At 36.4% G+C, this 22,953-nt stretch overlaps 2 protein-coding genes and 1 long non-coding RNA gene across 11 annotated transcripts in view; 2 read left to right on the top strand and 1 right to left on the bottom strand.

The window, feature by feature from the left end:
* The window catches only part of ttc7b (tetratricopeptide repeat domain 7B), a 39,151-nt gene extending 21,035 nt beyond the window's left edge, over positions 1-18,116 (bottom strand). For 3 of the 9 annotated variants that reach the window (XM_077239656.1, XM_077239658.1, XM_077239662.1), the window contains exons 1-11: positions 17,909-18,079; positions 15,576-15,730; positions 14,587-14,755; positions 9,471-9,604; positions 8,756-8,877; positions 8,268-8,288; positions 5,263-5,341; positions 3,721-3,893; positions 3,350-3,413; positions 2,353-2,490; positions 1,326-1,409 (exon numbers count right to left, since the gene is read on the bottom strand). In XM_077239656.1, coding sequence (XP_077095771.1) covers positions 1,326-1,409; positions 2,353-2,490; positions 3,350-3,413; positions 3,721-3,893; positions 5,263-5,341; positions 8,268-8,288; positions 8,756-8,877; positions 9,471-9,604; positions 14,587-14,755; positions 15,576-15,730; positions 17,909-18,029 — 1,260 coding nt within the window. In that variant the 5' untranslated portion in view covers positions 18,030-18,079. Of the gene's footprint in view, positions 1-1,325; positions 1,410-2,352; positions 2,491-3,349; positions 3,414-3,720; positions 3,894-5,262; positions 5,342-8,267; positions 8,289-8,755; positions 8,878-9,470; positions 9,605-12,700; positions 12,830-14,586; positions 14,756-15,575; positions 15,731-17,908 lie in introns of those variants that run through there. The other 6 variants (XM_077239663.1, XM_077239657.1, XM_077239659.1 and 3 more) reach the window with 6 other exon arrangements.
* Positions 18,117-19,220: 1,104 nt separating this feature from the next.
* mrpl57 (mitochondrial ribosomal protein L57) lies at positions 19,221-19,740 on the top strand. The gene has a single exon (XM_077239655.1). The coding sequence runs from the start codon at positions 19,273-19,275 to the stop codon at positions 19,582-19,584; it is 312 nt and encodes a 103-aa protein (XP_077095770.1). The 5' UTR covers positions 19,221-19,272; the 3' UTR covers positions 19,585-19,740.
* A 2,056-nt stretch (positions 19,741-21,796) lies between these two features.
* On the top strand, positions 21,797-22,739 carry LOC143747150 (uncharacterized). The gene is made up of 2 exons (XR_013206682.1): positions 21,797-21,877; positions 21,958-22,739. It is a non-coding gene; the product is annotated as an uncharacterized LOC143747150 (long non-coding RNA).
* The last annotated feature ends 214 nt before the right edge of the window (positions 22,740-22,953 follow it).

Raw genomic sequence — 22,953 nt, 5'->3', positions numbered from 1 at the left:
GTATTTATATGGTATTAAAAAAATTACATGTCCAAAAATTTAGTCCGTGAGTACAGCATGGATCATCACAATATATACCAGCTCTCCAGATTAGCGCCCTGTTAAGTCCAGGTGCAGAACTCCTCCGCCGGACAAGAAAAACTCAAGAGTTCTGTACTGCAACTCGACAGGAAGCTTACTTGGAGAGTGAGATGATGCACCTCCATTTTTCCTGCATCCTTTTTGAAAGCCTCGTCACACACACACACACACACACACACATATATATATATATATATATATATACAGTGATGTGAATAAGTTAGGACACCCATGCTAAAGTTGCCTAAAAAGAGGAATAAAAAATCATCTGTTGGAAATTGATCTTAATGCCTTAATTTAAAAAATGAGGAAAAATCCAACCTTTAAGGACACCAATTTTCTTTGTGAATGAATAACGTATCATAAATGAATAAATGTTCTTCCTTAAAATACAGGGTGCATAAGTCAGGACACCCCTGTGTTAAATTCCCATAGAGGCAGGCAGATTTTTATTTTTAAAGGCCAGTTATTTCATGGATCCAGTATAATATGCTTCCTGATAAAGTTCCCTTGGCCTTTGGAATTAAAATATCCCACATCATCACATTCGCTTCACCATACCTAGAGATTGGCTTGGTTTTATTTCAGTTAGCCTAATAGCTGGTGTGATTTGCATTGAGAGATGATCTTATGGAAAGTGCCCCATGCCAATCTCTAGGTATGGAGAAGGGAATGTGATGATGTGGGATATTTTAATTTCGAAGGCCAAGCGAACTTTATCAGGATGCATATTATCCTGGATCCATGAAATAACTGGCCTTTAAAAATAAAAATCTGCCTGACTCTATGGGAATTTAACATAGGGTTGTCGTGACTTATGCACCCTGTATTTTAAGGAAGAACATTTATTTACTTATGATACATTATTCATACACAAAGAAAATTGGTGTCCTTAAAGATTGGATTTTCCCTCATTTTTCTAATTAAGGCATTAAGATCAATTTCCAATAGCTGATTTTTTATTCCTCTTTTTAGGCAACTTTAGCATGGGTGCCCAAACTTATTCACATCACTATATATATATATATATATATATATATATATATATATATATATATATATATAATAAAGATATTTTATTTTAAATCCATATAAAAGAAATGTTCATTCATTTTCACCATTATCAATTTTCATTATTTTTATAGGCCTTGAAATCACAACTTCACAATTGCCTGATATTTCCAGGTTTTTGCATGACCCTGAAAACTTTGGGGTACATAGGAGTTGTAAAACAGAACACTAACCTTCCCAGCGGCCATCAGGGAGAGAGCGAGCTGAAACCAGAGATGAAACTCCTCAAAGGCAAACTTCATGGCTCTTTCGAGACACTGTGGAGAGGACACATTAAGTTAACCTCAGATAAGAGTTGAGAACAATAATTATGACCCTACCAGATACAAACACAAAGGTCAAACACAGAGCCAGGCCATGTCTCCTGCTGTAGATTACCCAGGGTGCCACAGGCTTTTCAGTGTGTCTCTGAGGCTTTACAGTTAATCACACTAGCAGCTTAGCAGAAAGCAATTCATTGAACAATTAGATCTTTATAACAAACATCTACACAAACACACATGACCCTGCAGAGGGCACACAATAAATGTGGCAGGCTGCTGGGGCCCTGCGATTGCACAACTGCAAAAATCCTTGAATATAAAAGACACACCAAAAGTTATGCTGAGTCTAACATTAGCAACAACTGCATTATCAACAGATGGAGATGGAATAGAAAATTATGCCCAGGTACACTAATGAAAACATCACAACACACACACACACACTCACACTCACACTCACACTCACACTCACACTCACACTCACACACACACACACACACACACTAAGTGCCTTTTTTCGTCTGCCTGTTCTGTCCTAAATAGGCCAGGCTTCTGAAAACAAACATTTCAGGTTTGTCCATGGCTAAAATGAAATGAAGTAGAAAGTTATAAATAATTCTTTATACTTAAAGAAACTGTTACATGCAGACTTCTGCTCTAATACTAATTCTGGGTTAGTTCTAAATATAATATAATATAATATAATATGATATAATAATCAGTTGAAGCAGCATTCTGGCTTGTTATATGCTCACTAACAAAAATAAATGTTGTGCATAACCTCTAGACCAGTCACAGACACACACACAGAGAGAGTGCAGTCTAGAGTACATGTCTGGTCTCGTTACCACAGCAACCACACCAGGAGGTTTAACTCGTCCCGCTGAGGGAGTATTCCTGAACGTTCCCATAGCGATGAGTGTGGGCAGGACCTCACCTCTGAGAGCATCTCATATTGTCCGCGACGGCCAAGCGCGATGGTCAGCAGGTCGTAGACCAGCGAGGCGCTCTGGAGGCTGATGATTCGGTCATTATTGTGTTCAGGGATTCGACTCAATACGGCGTCTCTGTTAGCCTACGATAAATACAGAAGTTAACATACTCATTCACACACACCACACTACCGTTCAAATGTTTGGGGTAGGGAAGACAACCCATATGCTCACCAAGGCTGCATATATTTGATCAAAATACAGTAAAACCAGACATACTGTGAAATGTTACAATTTAAAATTACTAAAATTTTAAATTACAATTTAAAAGGATAAAATTACATTTTAAAATGTAATTTTATCCTTTTAAATTGTAGAGCTGAATTTTCAGCAGCCATTACTCCAGTCTTCAGTGTCACATGGTCCTTCAGAATTTCTTCTAATATGCATATTTGGTGATTTGATCAAGAAATATTTCATGACATCTTAACATTATAATCAATGTTGCAAACATTCATATTTTTGTGTAAACCGTGATCACTGATCTATATAAATGACAGTAACTTGTTACATGTTTTCAGGATTTTCTTTATGGATATTTGAAATCTTCTGTAACGTTATAAATGTCTTTACTGTAACTTTTGATTTATATAATGCTTCCTTAATCAATACAAATATTAATTTCATTCTTTCAAAAAAGTAGCGTATACCAGAACTATTGATATTAGATGCTACTGATAATATTAGACAGCTTATTTCACTATAGGTCACTGCAGTAGTAAAGTAAATATTTCTATGAAATAAAACACTGCTTGATCACGTTGTGCCAAAGTAAAAACACATTATAACAGAACAGAAAAGCTCTGATTCTCCAGCTCTGCTTTCAGTGCTATTATGATGGGCATTCTATGCTAAAAAACCTGACGCGACATGTTCTAGCTCCAGTGCTGGTGGTCACACAACAGCAGTTCAGAAGGTCACAGGAGTTTTACTGCTACTCACCATTGACTCACTGATTAACAACAAAAGTAAGGCCTCCTCTGTGTTCTCCTGCGGACAAAACAAACTAGACAGAGAAAGAAAGGCTAAATCATGAACTTTTCTATCCATGACATCATGAATACAGTAGCAAGAAACAAACTACCAGAATTCTGATCATTTCATTTGTCCCATTTTTTATACTACATCATAAAAATAAAAGCAGAAAATTGCCCTAACCTGGCGAGATGCAACAAGAGCAAAAGCAGAGCCAAACTGTTGCCAAATCGTAACAAACCCTGTGTTTTTTAGTATACTTCGGGCTTTAGACATGCCACTATACAAATGGGAAGAGAGAAGCACGATCTAGGGCTGGAGCTGGAGATATGTCCTACTTCTCTCCTGAGTAGATGCGTGGACGGCGGCTGAGGGCGTAGTCCTTTATGTGTGGGTTGTGTCTGAGCGGATCGTCCAGTGGGGACTGGTGAGGGGGGTCTTCAAGGGGGTTCCAGTAACTCTGTTCACACATGCCCCTCAGCAGGATCTCTGCAAGCTGCCTGGCAATAGTCTAAACACAAACACACATAAACATATACCTTTAGAGTAGTTCTCAACCAGGGGGCCAGGGCCCACTACAGGGCCTAAGCAAACTTCCAAGATGATGTAGAGGCCACATACAAACTGTAAAGTTTCAGGAGTGACAAATGTATTTAAATACGTGTATGAATCCCCTAAATTATCATGACATGTGTAGGGAAACCGACTCGCTCCCAAAAATTGTGATGATTGATAGCACGGTAACCACAGCAACATTCTGCCGTGTCGCATGTTTGGTATCCGCTATAATATCATCGCAGACCCCGCACTTGAAGTGTTGCCATGTCCACTTATTATGAACATTAACAACCAGTTGTTCAGTTCGGTTCTGTACACACTGCAAATAATTTTTTGTAAATGCGATTGTCATTACCAGCTTATTTTAGGAGTTAATTTGGTTGTAGAATGCGGTTGTCACTCCAGTAAATTACTGAACTGTGTGTATTGAGCACTAAAAAGGTGAACTGACAACCATATTTAATTGGCGTTTAAAAAAAGCGTTAAGAAAAGATAAAACAATAAAAAATCAACATGAAAACTGGCAAAATTTCTTATTTGTATTTGCTCCCTCAACCCTGGTCAGTTGTATTTAAGAACCAGGCTCCCCAAAGTCTTGGAAAACCTGGATATCAGAGGTCATTTTAAATGTAATTTTATAAGTGTAATTTCTAGACTTTTCTATAATGAATAAATAATATTATGTATAATATTTATCTAAAATATGTTATTGAGAAGAATTATGTTCTTAACATCTTTTTTTTTTTTTTTTACTTAAGAAGAAAATGAAAGGTGTTATTTGTTATTTGACTGAAAGGCGGGTGATGCTGAAGACTTGCTGAATGAAAAACACATCAAAGCTTGTCTTTTTGCACTGCCTGCAAATTACCGTAGTTATCATAATAAGCGAGCTATTTTCGTCACGACTGGCTTGACGGGAGTTAATCACACTGTGTGTTTTTAATGCGCCATCTCAAGTTAAAATCATTTTTTTTAAAAACCCGTCTCAAGATGCAGATGCTCTTTTGGATGCTCTTTTTATGAAAATGAATCCTTCTTAAATTTGATCTTAAGAACAATCTTAAGAAAAAAAGATAAGAACATTCTTAAGAAAGGTTTTTGGTTCAGTTCAGAAGAATTTTATGAAGAATGTTTCGTGAATACGGCCCCCTGTTTCTGTAAATTAAAAGCAGCTTTGTCATTACAGAAGTAGAACCAGAAATCTGCATGGGGAGTCTAAGAACATTGTCTTGGATAATGAGAGGACTTGGGGTCAACGAAGGCTGACAACTACAGTTCTAGATAAAGACAACAAAATGAAGCCATAAACACACACAACTCACCATACGCAGGTTCTGAGTGGTTCTGGTCTCAACGGCTCGGAGAATCTCTCGAAAGCGGCCGACACCATGGGTCAGGTTACTGCAGCACCGGGAAATAGAGAGAAAAACGAAACATTAATAATAATAATAATAATACATTTTATTTGTTTGGCGCCTTTCTGGACACTCAAGGTCGCCTACTCAATTAATCACCTCTAGACACTCAATTAATCACCTCTAGAGAGCTGAAGAAACCTGACAGCTGGCATCAACATATTTCACATCAACTCAACACAAACACATGGAAACACACGGACAGACATCCTCAGGACAAGTCAGATCTCTGCCATGATTTAATGAGCTCTAACATCAAGTCATCAAACTAAAGAAGTCACTTATCAGTGGACAGGATGATAACAGGGAGCACATCAATTACAGTAGTTCTTGATACGGTTACAATTAACACCTGTTTGAACTGTGCACAATCTGTGAATGTGTTAGAGCCTGTTAATGACTGGGGTCAATATCCTCATCAGACTCCAATATTCCCACGAACTGACAGCACATCAAAACACACAAACCATGAATGGACATGTGTGTGAAAAAAACAGAATATAGCTTGCAGAGGTTCACATGACTACAGGGAGACGCTGTACAGAAGTTGTTTTGAGAGAGACAGAAGTGTCAAAATAGGGATGAGAGTGAGCAGCATAGAGAGAAAAAGAATTAACAAATAATAAACAGGCCAATTCCAGTAGGGTCCTCACACCATCGGTGCTCAGGCCCTAATAAAACAGTCAATTCAAGCATTGGTTCAAAAACATTCACATGTTTTTATCCCATTTTAAACCTATAGGAGTTTTGTAAATATGTCTGTGTGATCAAACAAACAATTGTTTGTTTGTTTTTTTGTCAAAAAGTATTGAATTTTAATATCAACCATAAAATGAAAACAGCTTAAACCGGTGTATAGTGTTTTTATAGCACTCAGACTGAGCACTAAACATTTGTTGTGCTGTAAGAACTGCATGTTGCATGAGATTTAAAGACATTGCTTTCAATCATTTATGAGTCTAACAGATACATTACCCACAATGCACCACTGCAGCGGTCATATTTCACACAGATGCATTACAAGCAATGACAGATGCCCGACCTGCATCCATATGGTAGATCCCTCCCCAACCACATACTCACTGCATCAATAAAAAAAAAAGAAAAAAGATGGACATTCTCATAAACAGTTCAAATTGGCACATGTAAGGCCAACTCACGTTTCACGCTAGTGCTGGAAATCGCTAAAAAGAAAGGTGTACCTCTGGTTAGAACGAAAGATTAGGATATAGGATGAACTTGTCTCCTACTCCTTCAGCTTTCCCATGCCTTCCCTTACCCTCCTACAACAGGAAGATCACTGACTAGGTGTGTTACTCTCTGCAATCAGAGGGTCTATCAGAGTAAACAAAATCAAATCTTTGCTGACAGAGATTAATCAGCTTGTGGGATCCTCCAGGTTTAGTTCACCTGCTTCAAAGCACTATCTAGGCTTTTCTTTTCCCTCTCTCTGTTTGATTTGTTTTGCTCCAAAAATAGTAAGCTGCCTTGCTGCCACTGTGTGACTCGATTCCCAATTGATTTCTATTAACTTTGAACTTAGCATGTTGCTAAGCTAACAGCTTGATACATTAATATGCAAAAAAATAATAAAATGTTGAGGAAAATTTGAAAAATCTACATTCCTGTAGCTCAAACAGTAGTGCACGAACCAATAAAATCTGTACCTTTGATGCAATGTAAGTTACATATGCAAATGTAAAAGTCATTTAAGTAAAATGTTTATATTTAATCTATTTTATAGGTAAACTGACATTCAAAAGTTTGGGTTCAGTAAGAATTTTTTATGTTCATGAAATAAGTTTCTTATGCTCACCAAGGCATCATTTATTTGGTCAAAAATACAGTAAAAACAGTAATATTGTGAAATGAGTCATTACTGTGATTTCAAAAATAGTTTTCTATTTTAATATATTTAAAAATGTTATTTATTCCTGTGATAGCAAAGCTTTCAGAAATCATACTAATATGCAGATTTTGTGGTCAAGAAAAATTTCTTATCAATGTTGAACACAGTTGTGCCGTTTAATATTTTTTATAGGAACCATGACACATTTTTTCTATGATTCTTTGATGAATAGAAAGTTCAAGAGAACAGCATTTATTTAAATAGAAGTCTTTGCAACATTATACTTTTTTTTTTACTCGGCCTGCTTCTCAACTGTGGAGAACCGCTGGACACAGTCTCCAACAGTGTTGCCGAAAAGGCCACCTTGTGAGATGGGAGCATCGAGAAAGCGAGCTTTGGCGATGTCTCGCACCTCCGCAAGATTTAGCCCTGGGGTGCTTCTGGGCCACCAGTGTGGACATCGTCTGACCGAGGGCCAGCGCTGTGACCAGGGGTCAGTCACTATACACTGCTCAACCCCGACTCAGAACTACCCTTGCGCATTGCGTATTTTGGCCATCCACAAACTGGTAGGGCGGCCATCACATGCAGGGAAGAGGCGGTCTGCCATTAGCAAAGCCACCCCACCACCAAGGCTAGTGAGAGAGGAAAAATTTTTCTGCAGATTTCCCCCCCCCGAAAAATCTTGACGAAGCCACTTAAACAGTGTATATTCTATTGTAATATTACATTTTATTAGACTTAATAGATTTATTTTGACTAATTTATTGCTACTTTTAAATAAATACGTATATTTATAATCAACAACTCTTGCATTGTCCACCATCTTGGAACGTTTTTTCCCATTTGTTTCAATGCATTCTGGGATTTTCTTATCCATGAAGGATACATACGATGCCATCTTAAAACTGCAGCGTATTCATGCAGCCTACATGTTGAGAGTGTTCCAATGCTGCCTTAAAAGACTGCTTATGTAGGCAGCTCACTAGGTTTTTGCTTTGTGTGAAGCTGCTACAAAAAAGCAAGGCACTACTCTACATGAAGTATGTGTAGAGATACGTATGAGTAGTTGTCAAACACACGTCTCCATTGTGCAGAGGCCGCGGTGCAGGGAGAGATGGTGGCATCAGAATACACATAAATAACACAAGACACACAGACATACACAGGCTGAGAACTACAGATGGTTAATGAAGCATTTGGGGAAAAAAGCCACAAAGACAGAGGAGTTAGTGGGCAGACAAAAAGCTCAGCAGATTCCTAGACCACTCACTGAAGCACATGTCTGAGGGAATGAGGGGTGGAGAGAGAAAACAAGGGATGTACGAACTGAAGGAATTATAAATGAATGGACACCGAGGTAGCCTGTATGGGCCATGAATCATAATGTGCTGTGTAACTGACAGGGCTGAGTGATATATTGAATTCTATATACTCAATGATGTTTTGACTCTGTAGATGTTTTTGGTGGTGATATAAATCTACACTGATTCTCACCATGCTTTTCATCACACACACACACACAACACACACTCTCACTCTCACACTCACCCATTTTTGAAATGAATAACATGAGCCCTCTGAAGTCCAGTCTCTAGGAAGTAGCCAAGTTCCTGTTCCTGTGTGACCGGGCCAGGCTTTGGACTGCGGTTCTGAATGCCAGCACTAAGAGCCTGGAGACAGGAAACGTCATCAAATGTTACTGTCAATCATTACTCGAACTCTTTTCCCCAGTAACTTCCTGTTAGTTATTCAGCTAATTCAGACCTTATCTTCAAAAGAAGCACAGAGTGAGATTTGCTATATTTACACGGAGAACAGAGAGGACGGCGGTTAGGAGGGTACGAGTGCGCCACGCATGAAGGTCAACCATAAAACTTCGGCTGCACCCAAAAAATGCAGCATCAACACTGCAGCAGAATACAAGCTCTGCCGTTCTCCTCGCCATCATTCACTCTCTCTCCGTCTCTCCACTCGCCCTCCCTTCCCCACCAACGCTAAATCACAAGCAGTAAATACTAAACACTGTGCAAGGGGAGGAATCTGTGCGACAGAGAATATTACTCGGCAAGAGAATGAACTTTGACCTGTAAAAGGCTTTGATTGTGATTTAAAGTTCACAGGTGGGACAGTAAGAGATTAGACTCACGGATGGCTGACCCTCAGCAGCAGACCGGTGCAAATCTTTCCTCAGCTACAAAACTTATGTACATTTGACATGCTAAAACAGTAATGAAAACTGTAGTGAATGAATATTTGAAAATACCTTTTCTACCTCCTGAAGATAGAGCAGGGCAATGTCTCCAGACTTCTCATAACAAGTGATGATCTCCTGGTCTCTGTCTGCAGTACGATTGGACAGTGATGGGGACGCCATGGGCACTTTCTCCAGACAAAGACCTATGAGCAAACAGCAGAAGGATGAGATGCCTTACACATGCCAACAGCAAGAAAAGTACAAAGAGCCGTCCTTGCGCTCTGCCAGATTGTTCTGTCAGAAGGATGTTTATGACTTATGACAGCTCATTTCAATAAAGATAATCTGATGGATGAAATATGGCAATAATTGATGCTAACTTTTTTTCCCTGATAGGGCTATATGGCATAGCAGTTCTATAAATGTCTCATTCATTATGCAATACCATCAGGAATTAAATAAATCATTAAACACAATTTCTAACGCATTTACCATATTTAACATAATAACCATGGAGAACTAGGAGGGCCATTTAAAAGTAAAATGAAGGAATGAACTATCAATTAACTGAATCACATTATGCATCTCTGCACTGTTCTGATCGGATAAGATATAATTTATTCAGATCAGATCGGAAATAAAATTAAATAAAAAATTATTAAAAAGAAAATAGATGTTGTATATTGATGTTATAAATAAATTGTATAACTGTATTATTATTATAAGTATATAATATGTTGTTACATATAATATATAGATTTTATACCTTTATTTCTGATCCTACTACACAGCTGTAAATTGAACAATAGATGTGATTGGCAGTGATTTTGTTGCTTTGTGCAGAATTTTGCATTCAGTAAGGTCAAAAAATACTTGATTGTAGTTAGTGATTTATTTTTTCCCTTATATTCCAAAATCCAAATTAAATAAACATTTACAACTGTTTATTGAATTAATGTTTATAATGTTAATACCAATAAAATAATCAATGTCTTTATTTCTATTTTATATGCACATCATCCAAATTAACTGTTAACTAGAGAGATTAAGATTAAAGACTATTTTGAAATTTAATCACAAAATGCTGACATTTGAATGTATTGACAGCCCTTACATTTCATAGGCTGTTTATTTGTTGCTTGAGGTATCGATTTAGTTTTTGATACAGTATGTAGTTACCACAGGCTGGTAAAATACCAAAGTCAAAGATCTGGCATCAACCCAACCATATTCCTTTCAAAATCCCTAGTTCCATTCAATTTCTACTGAGCCACAGTATTCATTTCACTTATGTGAAATTTAGAGATGTAGAAGCAAAGTTTGAATTTCACACAGCGCTTTTGTCAATTCTAATTTAATTGACTAATGAAATACACTGTTATTGTTTGATCCATACTTGGATCAAATAAAAATTTTATGATATTCACTCAGCACTGAACGTGATATCTTTCTTACATGTAAGTGGAGTTTGTTTGTTGCTGCTGGCCAGAGGAAGTAAGACAATGAAATATACATGTGTGAGAAAATCAAAGACCTCAGACAAACCAGAAAAGCTTTAAATGTTTAAGCACAAACTGATGTCTGTTCCACTGCCGTATCTCCTTCCCTCTTCTGGGTCAGCTGAGAGCCAGGTAAAGATACAAGCACGGTTCTTTACAGATGTCACACAATCTGTGGCCAATCTCTGTCTACTGGCTTCAACTTCCTAATTCACATCTTAAATCGCTCATAGCATGAGGGAAAACACGCCAGACCCGGCGCTCCGGTGGATGGTAAACATGATGAGAGTTGTTTGTTTGCATGCAGTTAGTATTGGGTTCTCCATGCAGATAAAGTTTTCATGACAGTTTGGCAATGTGACAGGAAACAGAAACTGTAGCCCTCCTAACTACTTTTCAAACTGCTTCAATAATACTAGATATCGACTTATAAATGGATATCACAGGATGAAGAAACCGTTGTGGTACTAAGTCACAAAATTATTCCAAAATGAAAACGGAGCCAAATAATCCATCACAAGCGAGAAGGTAATGATGAGGCTCTGATTAAAAGTGCACTGACAGTGAAGTCTCAGTAAGACAGGAAGAGAACAAGAGTGGACTGATTGGCATAAAATATTAGTTAAAGGTTTAAGGCATCTGCACTACTGTTGAAAAGTTTTGGCTCATTTTTTTTTTTTAAATAAATGAATACTGATCAAATGTGACATTAAAGACTTTCCCATTTTTACAAAAAAGTACAGTATATGTCAAATTATATGTTTATCAAAAAATCCTGAAAAAAAATATCATGGTTTTCAACATTGATAATAATAATAATAATGTATCTTGAGCGACAAATCCGCATGTTACAATGATTTCTGAGGGATCATGTGACACTAACGACTGGAGTAATGATGCTGAAAAGTGCAATTACAGGAATAAATTTAATTTTTCAAAATAGAAAATGATTGTAAATTGTAATATTATTTCACAATATTACTGTTTTTACTGTATTTTTGTTCAAATAAATGCAGCTTTGATGAGCATAAGAGACTTCTTATTGACCACAAACATTTGATTGCTAGTGTATGTAATCCTAAACTTGAGTCACAAGTTTCAAAAAATGTTTTTTTTTTGCCTATATAGACATTTCAAATGTACAATTTTTCTCTATCAAGAAAACCAACAACAAATATTGATTTATCTTGCATTAAATGGCTGCGAAGTGTCCAATTATTATCCAATAAAATGCTCTTTAAAAGTAGTATGTCCCTCTACTTAGCAAATAACAAATTATGGCCCATAAAATGTGAATTCTAGACATGAAAAGGTTGTGTAAATTAAAAAAAAACATTAAAATGTATATTCATTATAAAATGCTCAAAGCGTTTTAAATAGTTATACCAAGCTCTAAAATATATTGTGTAGAAATAGGAATCCTGAAATGTAATTATCTATTGCTAGGAGTGACCATACATTGAAAGTTTTGAGAACAAAACTAGGGCTGAGGATTTTTGAATATCATGGACAATGGGGACCTTGGTGCAATAGTTGAAGAACCACTATCATGTGGGCACAAAATTACACACTCTAACTTTAAGGAATAGTTATATTTCATTACAAATGTGGGTAGAGGGATTGTTTATGGTCTTGTTGTTCCACACTGATGCCCAAAGAGAAAAAGGGGAGATAAAAAAAAATGAATGAGAGAGAGAGAGAGAGAGAGAGAGAGAGAGAGAGAGAGAGAGAGAGAGAGAGAGAGAGAGAGAGAGAGAGAGAGAGAGAGAGAATGTGTGTACATGCCGTAAATCCCTTTACCTTATATAGACCTGCTATGGTGGAGACCAGACTGGAAAAGGCACATTGACTTCTGTTCTGATACAGATAAAATTCATCAGAAATCTATTCCTCTCAATTGCTGTGTTCCTCTAAACACACACATATAGCTCTTAGAGGTTAAAAGGCCCGTTATACTAGCCGGATCCAAGACGAACCCCATTACCGTGATCAGGCTCTTAACGGCCACAGTAAATCTGACGCCTCAGGACAGGCTGTGACAAGCAGCTCATGGCTGCAACAGGGAGATTTTTTTAATTCAGGACGAGGGTTTAATATACACATGAGACAAGGCAAGAAGTGCCAACAAGATGACACACACGTGTGTTCGTGTGTGGTAGCTGGGGCATGATGGATGATTAGGGTCAAAGGAGGAAGCTGCCCCCCTGTAAAGGCAGTTGCCAGTCACAGAGATGCTATGAGATGATTGGATGAGACAGGCTCTGTGCCACCCTGCAGTTTTTCCCCCAGAGCCCCACAGTACCGCCGATCTGTCAGAACTCTGATCAAAGACCTCATGCTGCGGTCTTGGCAAACACATTCACTGTGCTTGGAATTAAAAGTGTGTGTGTCTGTGTGTGTGTGTGTGTGTGTGTGTGTGTTCAGAGCAAAGGATTTAGTTGCAAAATCTTTTCTCTACAGAGCACCACATATGAAATCAATGCTGCCACCCAAAGGTCAAAATGTGAACAGCAGGATACCATCTCTACACTGATCTGACCAAGTGAGTGTTAAAAATACATTAAAAAAAACATACATTTAAATAAAATACACTGAAATACATATTTTATAGTGAAATAACTGTGATTATATTATAATATAAATATCATTATATACAGTTCCATTTAAACGTTTGGGTATCATGCTTTCTCTGCGCACCAACACCATCAAAAATACAGTAAAAACAGCAATATCGTGAAATATTATAACAATTTAAATGAACTGATTTCTATTTTAATATTTTTCTAAATGTAATTTATTCCTCTGATGGCAAAGAATTTTTAACAGTCATACTGTATTGTTGGTCAAATAAATGCAGTCTTGAAGAGCATATGAGACTTATTTTCTAAATATTTTTTAAAATCTTACCGACCCCAAACTTTTGAATGCTAGTGTATGTCCTCCTAAACATTGAAAAAATATTTTTTTTTAGCACATATACACAATAAAAATGTAATGCAGCCATTACTCTAGTCTTCAGTGTCACATGATCCCCCAGGAATCATTCTAATATGTTCATTTGCTGCTCAAGAAACATTTATTATTACTATCATATCAATTTAGAAAACAGCTGTGTTGTTTAATATTTTTGCTGCTCAAGAAACATTTATTATTACTATCATATCAATTTAGAAAACAGCTGTGTTGTTTAATATTTTTGTTGAAACAGTGATACATTGTTACATTTTTTTGTAACATTATAAATGTTAAATTTGATCAATTAATTTGTCCTGCCTGAATAAGAGTATTCATTTCTTTTTAAAATAAATATTTGAACAGTAGTGTAATCTATAGAATTTATACTGTATGTATATTGAAATCTCACTGGTCCACAAAAAAAAAAAATCCACTCCATAGAGCCGTATATTGAATATCAAGTATCTTACTGCTGTGATTGCCTGTGATTTTGTTGTTTTGTTTGTGCAGCAGTTTGCCTTTAGTGAGGACAGAAACATGTACTTGATTGCAGAAAGTTTCGGTTGTGGTTAGACGAAACCTTCTTACCAAAGCAAGTTACAAGTCTGTTTCACAGCGCATACATAAGCAGTTTATGGTGCTTTCACACTGATAGAATGTCAGCTATGTAACAGACCCGCAGCGCTAAACAGAAAACACTGTGATTTCTGAGTTACTACACTGATTATTACCTTTGGTGGCATAGGCCTCTGCGATCATGGAGAGTCTGTACACTGGAGCTCCCACCAGCTGCATCTCATCCAGATTCACACGGCCGTACTGATTCAACGCTTCCCTGTAATCAGCCTCCACATAACACAGCTTAGCCATGATCAGACTGGCCTCCTGCATGTATTCCGGCTGGGAGAGAAAGACAAATGCACAAACCGCCACAATATAGTACACTCAGTCACTGTAAAAAAAATATATATCTGTATATAAATTATATATATGATCAGTAAATCATGACAACATATGTTTTCACATTACTTTAACTTTAGTTTAAAATAACAAGATAACAAGTTCAAAATAACTAATTATTAGTTATATAATAAATGACCCATTTTTTCAAATTCAGTTGAATATAATTTAAGTTGAAATGACTTATACAGCCAAGTTGATTGTACTTAATTTATAGCAGCAGGTCTTTATTTATACTTTTTTTTTACAGTGAAATCAATCAAATACAGCTCCATAATCACCTCACATTTTTAGATACAGAACAAGAATATATTAAATACATTGAAATACATGAAATAAATAAAAATTTCACTTTGATTTTTGTCATTTCCATTTTCATTTGAATTTAAGTTTTTAGTAATTTTATTGTGTTGTCATTTTTATTAGTTTTTGATCTCATTTAAATCATCTATATACAGTAGTCGACATTTGAAATGTATCAAAATCTTTCATCAGTTATACATGAATTTTGAACAATACCTGTTCTTGTCTTAGGACAGATTTGATTAACTTTTCTGATCCACTTTAAATGTTGACTACTGTAGTTTTTATTTATTTTTATATTTCAGTTTTAGTTATTTTAGTACATCACTAAATAAAAAATGAAATTCTTTAGCTAACTACCTTAAATATATATTATTTTATTTCAAGTAACAAAAAAAAATGTTTGTGGTTTTTTTTTTTTGGAAAAGAAGTTATGGTCCTGACTGTTCAGGCTTACCTTTAAGTTCCCTCGATCAAGAGCAGCTGTCAAGTGTTTCCGGACCTCCTGGAGGCGGGGCCGGGGCCCACGGGGACTGGTTCCCTGCTTAATGGGGTTTTCCTTGAGGTACTGCTGGAGTTTGGCCTCCCCCAGCAGAAGTTCCCCGAGATCATCTACAAGAGAGGCAGAGGTTCAGTCCTACACCTGAATTCACTCAAATAAGCACAGAACGGAAGGCCAATAGTCGCTTTGCTGTTTCCTTATAAAGGTCCAGAAAATTCAAGTATTTCATTAGGTGTGTGCTATTCTTTTTTAATGATGTCATTATGTTGCTTTCTTGCCACCAGCAAATCGCTGCATTGGTGATCATGGTTTCGAGACGAGTATCAATATATCTGCCCTTTCCAATGAACACAGGAATGCGCAGTAATCTCAAACAGCTTAATCCAGATATTATAATCAAATATACAATTTCGTTTGAAAAAACAGTTATCACGGTTAGAAGATCTGGCATCTGTTAAATCATCTCAGATGTATTAAGCGAGGTATGAAGAACGGACCTCAGGACTATACTGAAGAAATTTTGTCACATGACATTTACTTAATTAATAGGCGATTTGATCATAATGACTGACAGCGAGCTCAAGCATGGAAGACATTTTATTTTTGGGTGAACTATCCCTTTCATCTTTCTCTTCTGACTGATACAGTAACCGTGGAGATGTCACCTGCAATATATCTACACAGTAAGGTCAAAAAACAAACACTGATTGTGAAAATAGCATTACATAAAGTCCATATATAATCCAGTCTTGGACCTGACCACATTCTTACAAGGCTCTGAGGACATAATCCTTGAGTAATAATGTTTATAAATATGTAGCCTACCTTTTAATGAACCGGGCTAAATGTAAAGATGGCAACAGGCAATTTTAACCCACAATAGTATGAATTCATTATAGATATTAAACCAACCTTTAGGACAGACTCCATTAATTTATCAATTTTACCCAGCCAAAAACATCTTACAGATGTTCACAAATGATATTGTAAAATGTTATTTTTGTGACACATTCCCTTAAACAATCCCTCACTTATTTTAGTCTTGACAATATTTAAACATAATGCAAATAAAATAATTATGTTTTATAACATTTTTTTTTACGGTATTATACTAACTGTATTTCAATAATGATGGAACTGAAACGACTATGAATTATTACCTACAAGTTACAACAATTACAAAAAAATATATTTCTTTGTAAACTTGAAGCCCCTTTTCAAGTATTTTTTTAAAGAAACAAAACATTATAAAGATTAATATAAGAATCTGTCAACACAAAAAAGCATTCAACACTTTTAAAATAGTCTGTACTTTTAACTAATCTCTGGTAATATTTGTATACTGCCCTTTTCTATTCATTATAATTTGTATTTATTATTTTGTACTTTTATCTGAGTGTGAGTTCATGAAATTTAAGTTTGAAAATGCAACGTTGAACTAAGTTATCTGTTTAACAAATAACTGAATCTGTGTTTGCAGTTATTGCAAAAGAGACTCCTATAATTTGACATTACATCTTCACAAGATAATAAGCCAAATAATGACTCTTAATAACTTTATAGACTTGATAAAATGTGACCCTGGATGACAAAACCAGTCTTATGGGTCATTTTTTTGAAATTGGGATTTATACACCAAATGAAAGCTGAATAAATAAGCTTTCCATGGATGTATGGTTTGTTAGGGCAATATTTGGCCGAGATACAACTATTTGAAAATCTGGAATCTGAGGGTGCAGAAAAATCGAAACCATTAGAAAATCGCCTTTACAGTTTTCCATTTATGTTTGCGATTGTGCTGCATTCACTCACACAAATAAATGTTTTATACATTTCCGGTAGGAAATTTGCAAAATATATTCATGGAACATGATCTTTACTTGATAGCCTAATTGTTTTTGTCATAAAGGAAAAATTGATAATTTTGACCCATACAATTTATTTTTGGCTATTCCCACAAATATACCAGTGCTACTTAAGACTGGTTTTGTGATCCAGGGTCACAAATAGGAATTATAGAAATTATGAAGATGAATGGACACAATTGTGTGAGCAATCAGGAAGTGTAACGTTACGTTACTGGGGAGATGTGCAGAATACTACCAAAAGGGCAACAACAATATCATATTTTAGACACCCTGAAATCAAAGTATTAATTCAAAGAACCGTTAAATGTGTAGGTAAATGAACGTGAATAAATCAGACATTGATTCTGTCATCAGGCCTGAGGCACAGACTGTCAGAGCTAACGCGTTAGCCGTGAGAATATGTACATAAACCACACACACCGTTTGAGATGAGTTTCGCAGACAGCTGTCGCACGAGTTCTGGTATCTTGTCCCATTGTGTCTCAGATCGACAGCGCTCTATTTCAGACTCTAATCGCGACCCGGACTTTCTGGCTGTCATATTTCTACCTCCTCCAAGTACTGACCAAAACACGACCGGAGCCGGAGCACAGAAACATCAAAGACTTGGAGAGGATTTTAAAAACATGAACCGGATTACTCTTCCGGGCCATTGAACTCAAATTGGACAGACTTCAAACATGTGACTATTTTTGAGGCTATTTTTGTTCCTCATCTGGAAAAAATTAATTAAAACAAATTATAGTATAATTTAAGGGGGAAACACTTTCAGGACTGCATGAGGAAATCAGTGCTCCTCTACATTCTGCTGTCTTTTTCTTTTCATATAATACAATTATTTCAACTCAAATCAAAATGAATTAATTTATTTTATTTATTATTATTTATGCAACATTCATGTAAATAGCAGTGTCTGTCGGGTTTTAGGACTACCGTGAACTGAAGAGCTCTGTCCCTCTCACATGATTGAATGAAGATGCCCTTCCAGGTTTTTGTAGTTCATCAGCCATCAGAGCGCGTTGCACTGCAGCCTCCAGTGCTGTAGGGGGCGGTGCCAAAAACTCACCGCTGACAATCAGCAGCAAGTGTGTCTGCGGCATGCTGGGCTGGCCTCGGATTTGGAGAGAAGATCATTATTGTTGTTGTAAATTGTGGATTGGTTGTAATATCTAGGTTTAGATTTTTTAGCACATTCGACTTTCGTCGTCGTTGTACGAACGGTAGTAACGCTATTTCTTAATCGCTTACAACATGCATGCAAGTCTATGATGTGATGCAAGAAACATTAAAATGGGTTATTACGAGTGTTTACATATCTAAAATTGACATATGGCTGTAGATGATACATATTTTTCCTTGGCGTTGCTCCTTTCTATTTGAAATGCTGTTGATTTGATTTAAATGGCATTTTAAGTCAAGGTCAAATTGGTCTGTTTAGACTTGGGAGTTCAGGAGTAAATTTACATCAGATACTGGTAGCACTTTTTAGTTATTAAAGACATGAACAAATTATTTAGATCATATCTGCTGTTTATCAACTCTAACTCAAAAAATTAAAGTCTCAATATTCTCAAAGAATAATATACATACAGTACAATCATGTATTGTTTACATGTATATGTCACTTTAATAGAGTTTAAAAATAATTTTTGCTTGATCTTTTATAATCAATAATTTTTACTAATAATTAATTTATTTATAATGTTTTGATCTGACATTCATTCTGAACTGCTTTGGGGATATTTTACACAGATTCACACTTGTAACCTGTTACTGGCTGCAGGATGTTCTTGACTCTGGCACTTTTGCGAAAGGGGATCCCAGGAAAGCAGTGGATCGGGAAGTATCGTCGACCGCGAGTAGTCACCTGGCAGATGAAGCGGAATATGATTAAACGCCTGGAACAGGAAGCGGAGAATGAATACTGGATCAGCCGGCCATTCATGACGCTGGAACAGGAGCGAGGCCATGCAGCACAGAGACGGGAGTGGATGTGGCTTCAAATCAAAGATGCACGACAAGCCAAGTTTCCTGAACACAAATACATTGCAGACCAACTCAACCACCTGAAAATCACCAAGACCTGGTCCAGCTAACCAGAACATCAAAGACTGATGGATCTCAGAGTTTGCAGAGAAAGATGTAAATGAAATAATAAAAAAAACATTGTTTGATTTGATAAATTCTGCATTGTACACCTGGCTGTATGTGATGTGTGTTACGTTTATAAATGATTTCTTTTCTAATAATCACATCTGGCTCTTCTCCTTATTTCTGATTCAAGTATCAATGGTATAGCTTAAAGGGATAGTTCACCCAAAAATGAAAATTCTGTCATCATTTGCTCGCCCTCAAGTTGTTCCAAACCTGTATGAATTTCTTTCTTCTGTGCTGAATACAAAATAAGATAATTTGAAAAATGTCTGTAACCAAACAGTTGATGGGCCCCATTGACCTCCATAGTACTTTTCCCCATACAGACAGAATTTTCATTTTTGTAAAAAATCCCTTTAACTGTAATGTGTTACAACTAAATTATATTGTAACATGGAAAATTCAATCCAAGTGACTTCTAAACAAATGTGTCAAAAGTAAAAGCAGTAATGAAAAACAGGTATAAATAGGGTGAAAAAAGTGGTCACCCTTTTGATTATTATTTTGAATCAGATATTCAATTATTGCATGCTATTTGTCTCATGAACATGCCACAGAGAGCTAGGGCAGATGTCAAGATTACTGATTGATGACAACATGTCTATGAAATGGATAGTTCTGGGGCCCGTTTCAATAAGGAGGTTCAACCAACTCTGAGTTAAAACTTGAACTCTGAGTTGACTTACCCTGAGATGGGAAACTCTGAGTTTTCGGTTTCAGAACAGCTGAAATGAGTAAGTTCAATCAACTCTAAGTTGACTGACTTGGAGTTAAGCGCGTGCACCACAACTATAAAAAGCCATTATCAATGGAGCACAGATATTATGTGTCACCATGGTAACAGCACCAGACAAAAAGAGGTCTGCATATTTCTCATCAGCAGTACGCAAACATTTTCTTTTTAAGCAACAGGGCAGCAGCGGCGATCGAGAGAGTTGGTTTGGGAGAAAATAGTTGCTCGAGTCAATGCGTAAGTTTACATTTTAATTAGGCTACTGTTATACAGTGTTGGGTGTAATTACCAAGTAATCTAAATACTGTAATTTAAATAAAGGGATTACTCTTAATTCTTCTGTAATATAAAGTAAAATATGATGTCATTGCATTAAATACTGCATAGACTATAGAACAATTCTGTATAAAACAACAATCGATTTAACATAACATTTTTTAAAGGTATATTTTTTATGTAACCTTCTCTCTCTACACACTTTGGTCAATTCAAGAATAATTCATGCAATTGTATATTGTTAATTTGAAAGCATTAAAAGTGCAGTTTATTGTCTCTTTTTGTATTGTTCAAGTGGTTGAGGTTGATATGGGATTTATAAAGTAATTAGTAATAAGTAGACCAATACTTTCTAGAGATAGTAATTATTACATTAATCTAATTACACTGTTGAAGATGTCATTTGTAGTTAGTAATTAATAACTATTTTAGAGTAACTTACCCAACTGTTATAATATCAGAGGTGAAACTGGAAGAACAGTATGTTATTCAACCTAATTTTAATTTTCATGTAGGTGCAATCCTTCAGGCATTAAAAGAAAATAGCAGCTGAAAAAATGAAATATAAAAACATAATTCAGTCAGGTATGGCTTGAGCAAATCATGGATGTAGGCTAACTGACTTTACAAACATTTGACATATTAAATAACTAAATAGCATCCAGTGTCTTGCAGTGCAGCAGCATTTTTGACATAGGTCTAATTTAACACAATTAAATGTTCATTCTCATTTGACTTCTACTCAGCCAACAGAAAGAAGGAAGAGGCTCGCAAAGATGGAGATGAAGATGAAGATGCTGAGGAGATGGAGATGCAGAGGAGATGGAGATGCAGAGGAGATGGAGATGCAGAGGAGATGGAGATGGAGATGGACATGCAGAGGAGATGGAGATGCAGAGGAGATGGAGATCCAGAGGAGATGGAGATGGAGATGGACATGCAGAGGAGATGGAGATGGGCCTGAGCCTGAATGCTGGAAGGCCAATGGCTGAGGGAATTCCTGGAGGGACTTCATCAGAGCCAGTCACTCCCGAAGATTGGAGTGCCTTCATAAAATGTAAGAGGTGTATGTGATTGTGATAACAATATGTGTTATTTTTTATATAGGGTGTTTTTGATATTTCCATATATTTTACTTTGGGTTGGTTTTTTTGTTGCTCCCAACAGATTCTGATGGTAATATCTGTCTTTTGGAGCCTCCTGTCCCAACAGAACCCCAGACAGTTGTAAGTAGCCTACTCAATACACCAGAAATTATGACAAATAGTATTATAAAATGTGCTCAACCAAATGCTCATCTTCACAGGACGATGGGGATGAAGAAACAGTTTCTGCTGCCACAGAGAGGCCTACAGAGGAAATGTTAATAATATGTGTCTACACATCAAACAATCTACACATTCACATTTCTTCACATTATTTATCTGGAGTAGCCTATAGAAACTAAGTTTATATCTAAGTATAAACGGATATTCTTATCTCTCCCTCGTCCCCAGAGTGTGGAAGAACAGTAGGAGGAAGGTCCATCAAGTTCTGGTGCACAGATGAACACAGTTCAGTGATTTTCAGTGAATGCCACAGTTTAATTCTGTAGAATTTGTTTAGAGTTACATGATGTAACTCTAATCTACTGTATTTTCAGTTGCCAGTTAAGAAGTTATATAGACTTCATCTTATTAAAAAAATTGGGGGGAAAAACAGCAATGAATAAATGTACCGAAAAAATGAATGAGGTGTTTAAACACCCCTTCCTCTTTAAAAAAGGGGAGGAGACCGAAATAAACTCTGGGTTTACGGAAGTAAACCTGCTCCCGACCAGGTTAGGTTCACAGAGTAAGTTACCATGGTAACTGACTCTGAGTATAAGTTACCTCTCTTTCAGAAACGGGCTTGACTTACCCTGCTTTCTCAGGTTTGACTTACCTCCCATTCTGAAACAGAAAACCCAGAGTTTCCCTCAATTCAGGGTTAACATACTCAGAGTTTTAACTTAACCTCCTTTCTGAAACAGGCCCCTGGTCCTTGATTATGATTGGCTTAGCTGCATTCAAAGCCATTGTAAAACACTAATAAACATTTCTATAGAACTACATTGCATGGCGTAAGAACTATTATTTGTTATTGATCAAATAATTTATTATTGTTGCTGTTTGTGTATTTTATTTCATCCTGCCAGGCACTTGTAGTAACCAAAATAGCAAAAGAGATTTTATCATGTTCATGATAGTAACCTACTAATATATTTATACTCCCATTCACTAGAGAGCAGTGTACACATCATTCAAGCGCAAACCTCTTTGAA

This window comes from Siphateles boraxobius, unplaced genomic scaffold (genome assembly GCF_051911475.1).
Source record: "Siphateles boraxobius isolate OS27281-9 unplaced genomic scaffold, OSU_SipBor_1 22, whole genome shotgun sequence".
Lineage (NCBI taxonomy): Eukaryota > Metazoa > Chordata > Actinopteri > Cypriniformes > Leuciscidae > Siphateles > Siphateles boraxobius.
Note: the sequence above shows the minus strand (reverse complement) of the source record. Positions and strands in the feature narration are given on the sequence as shown.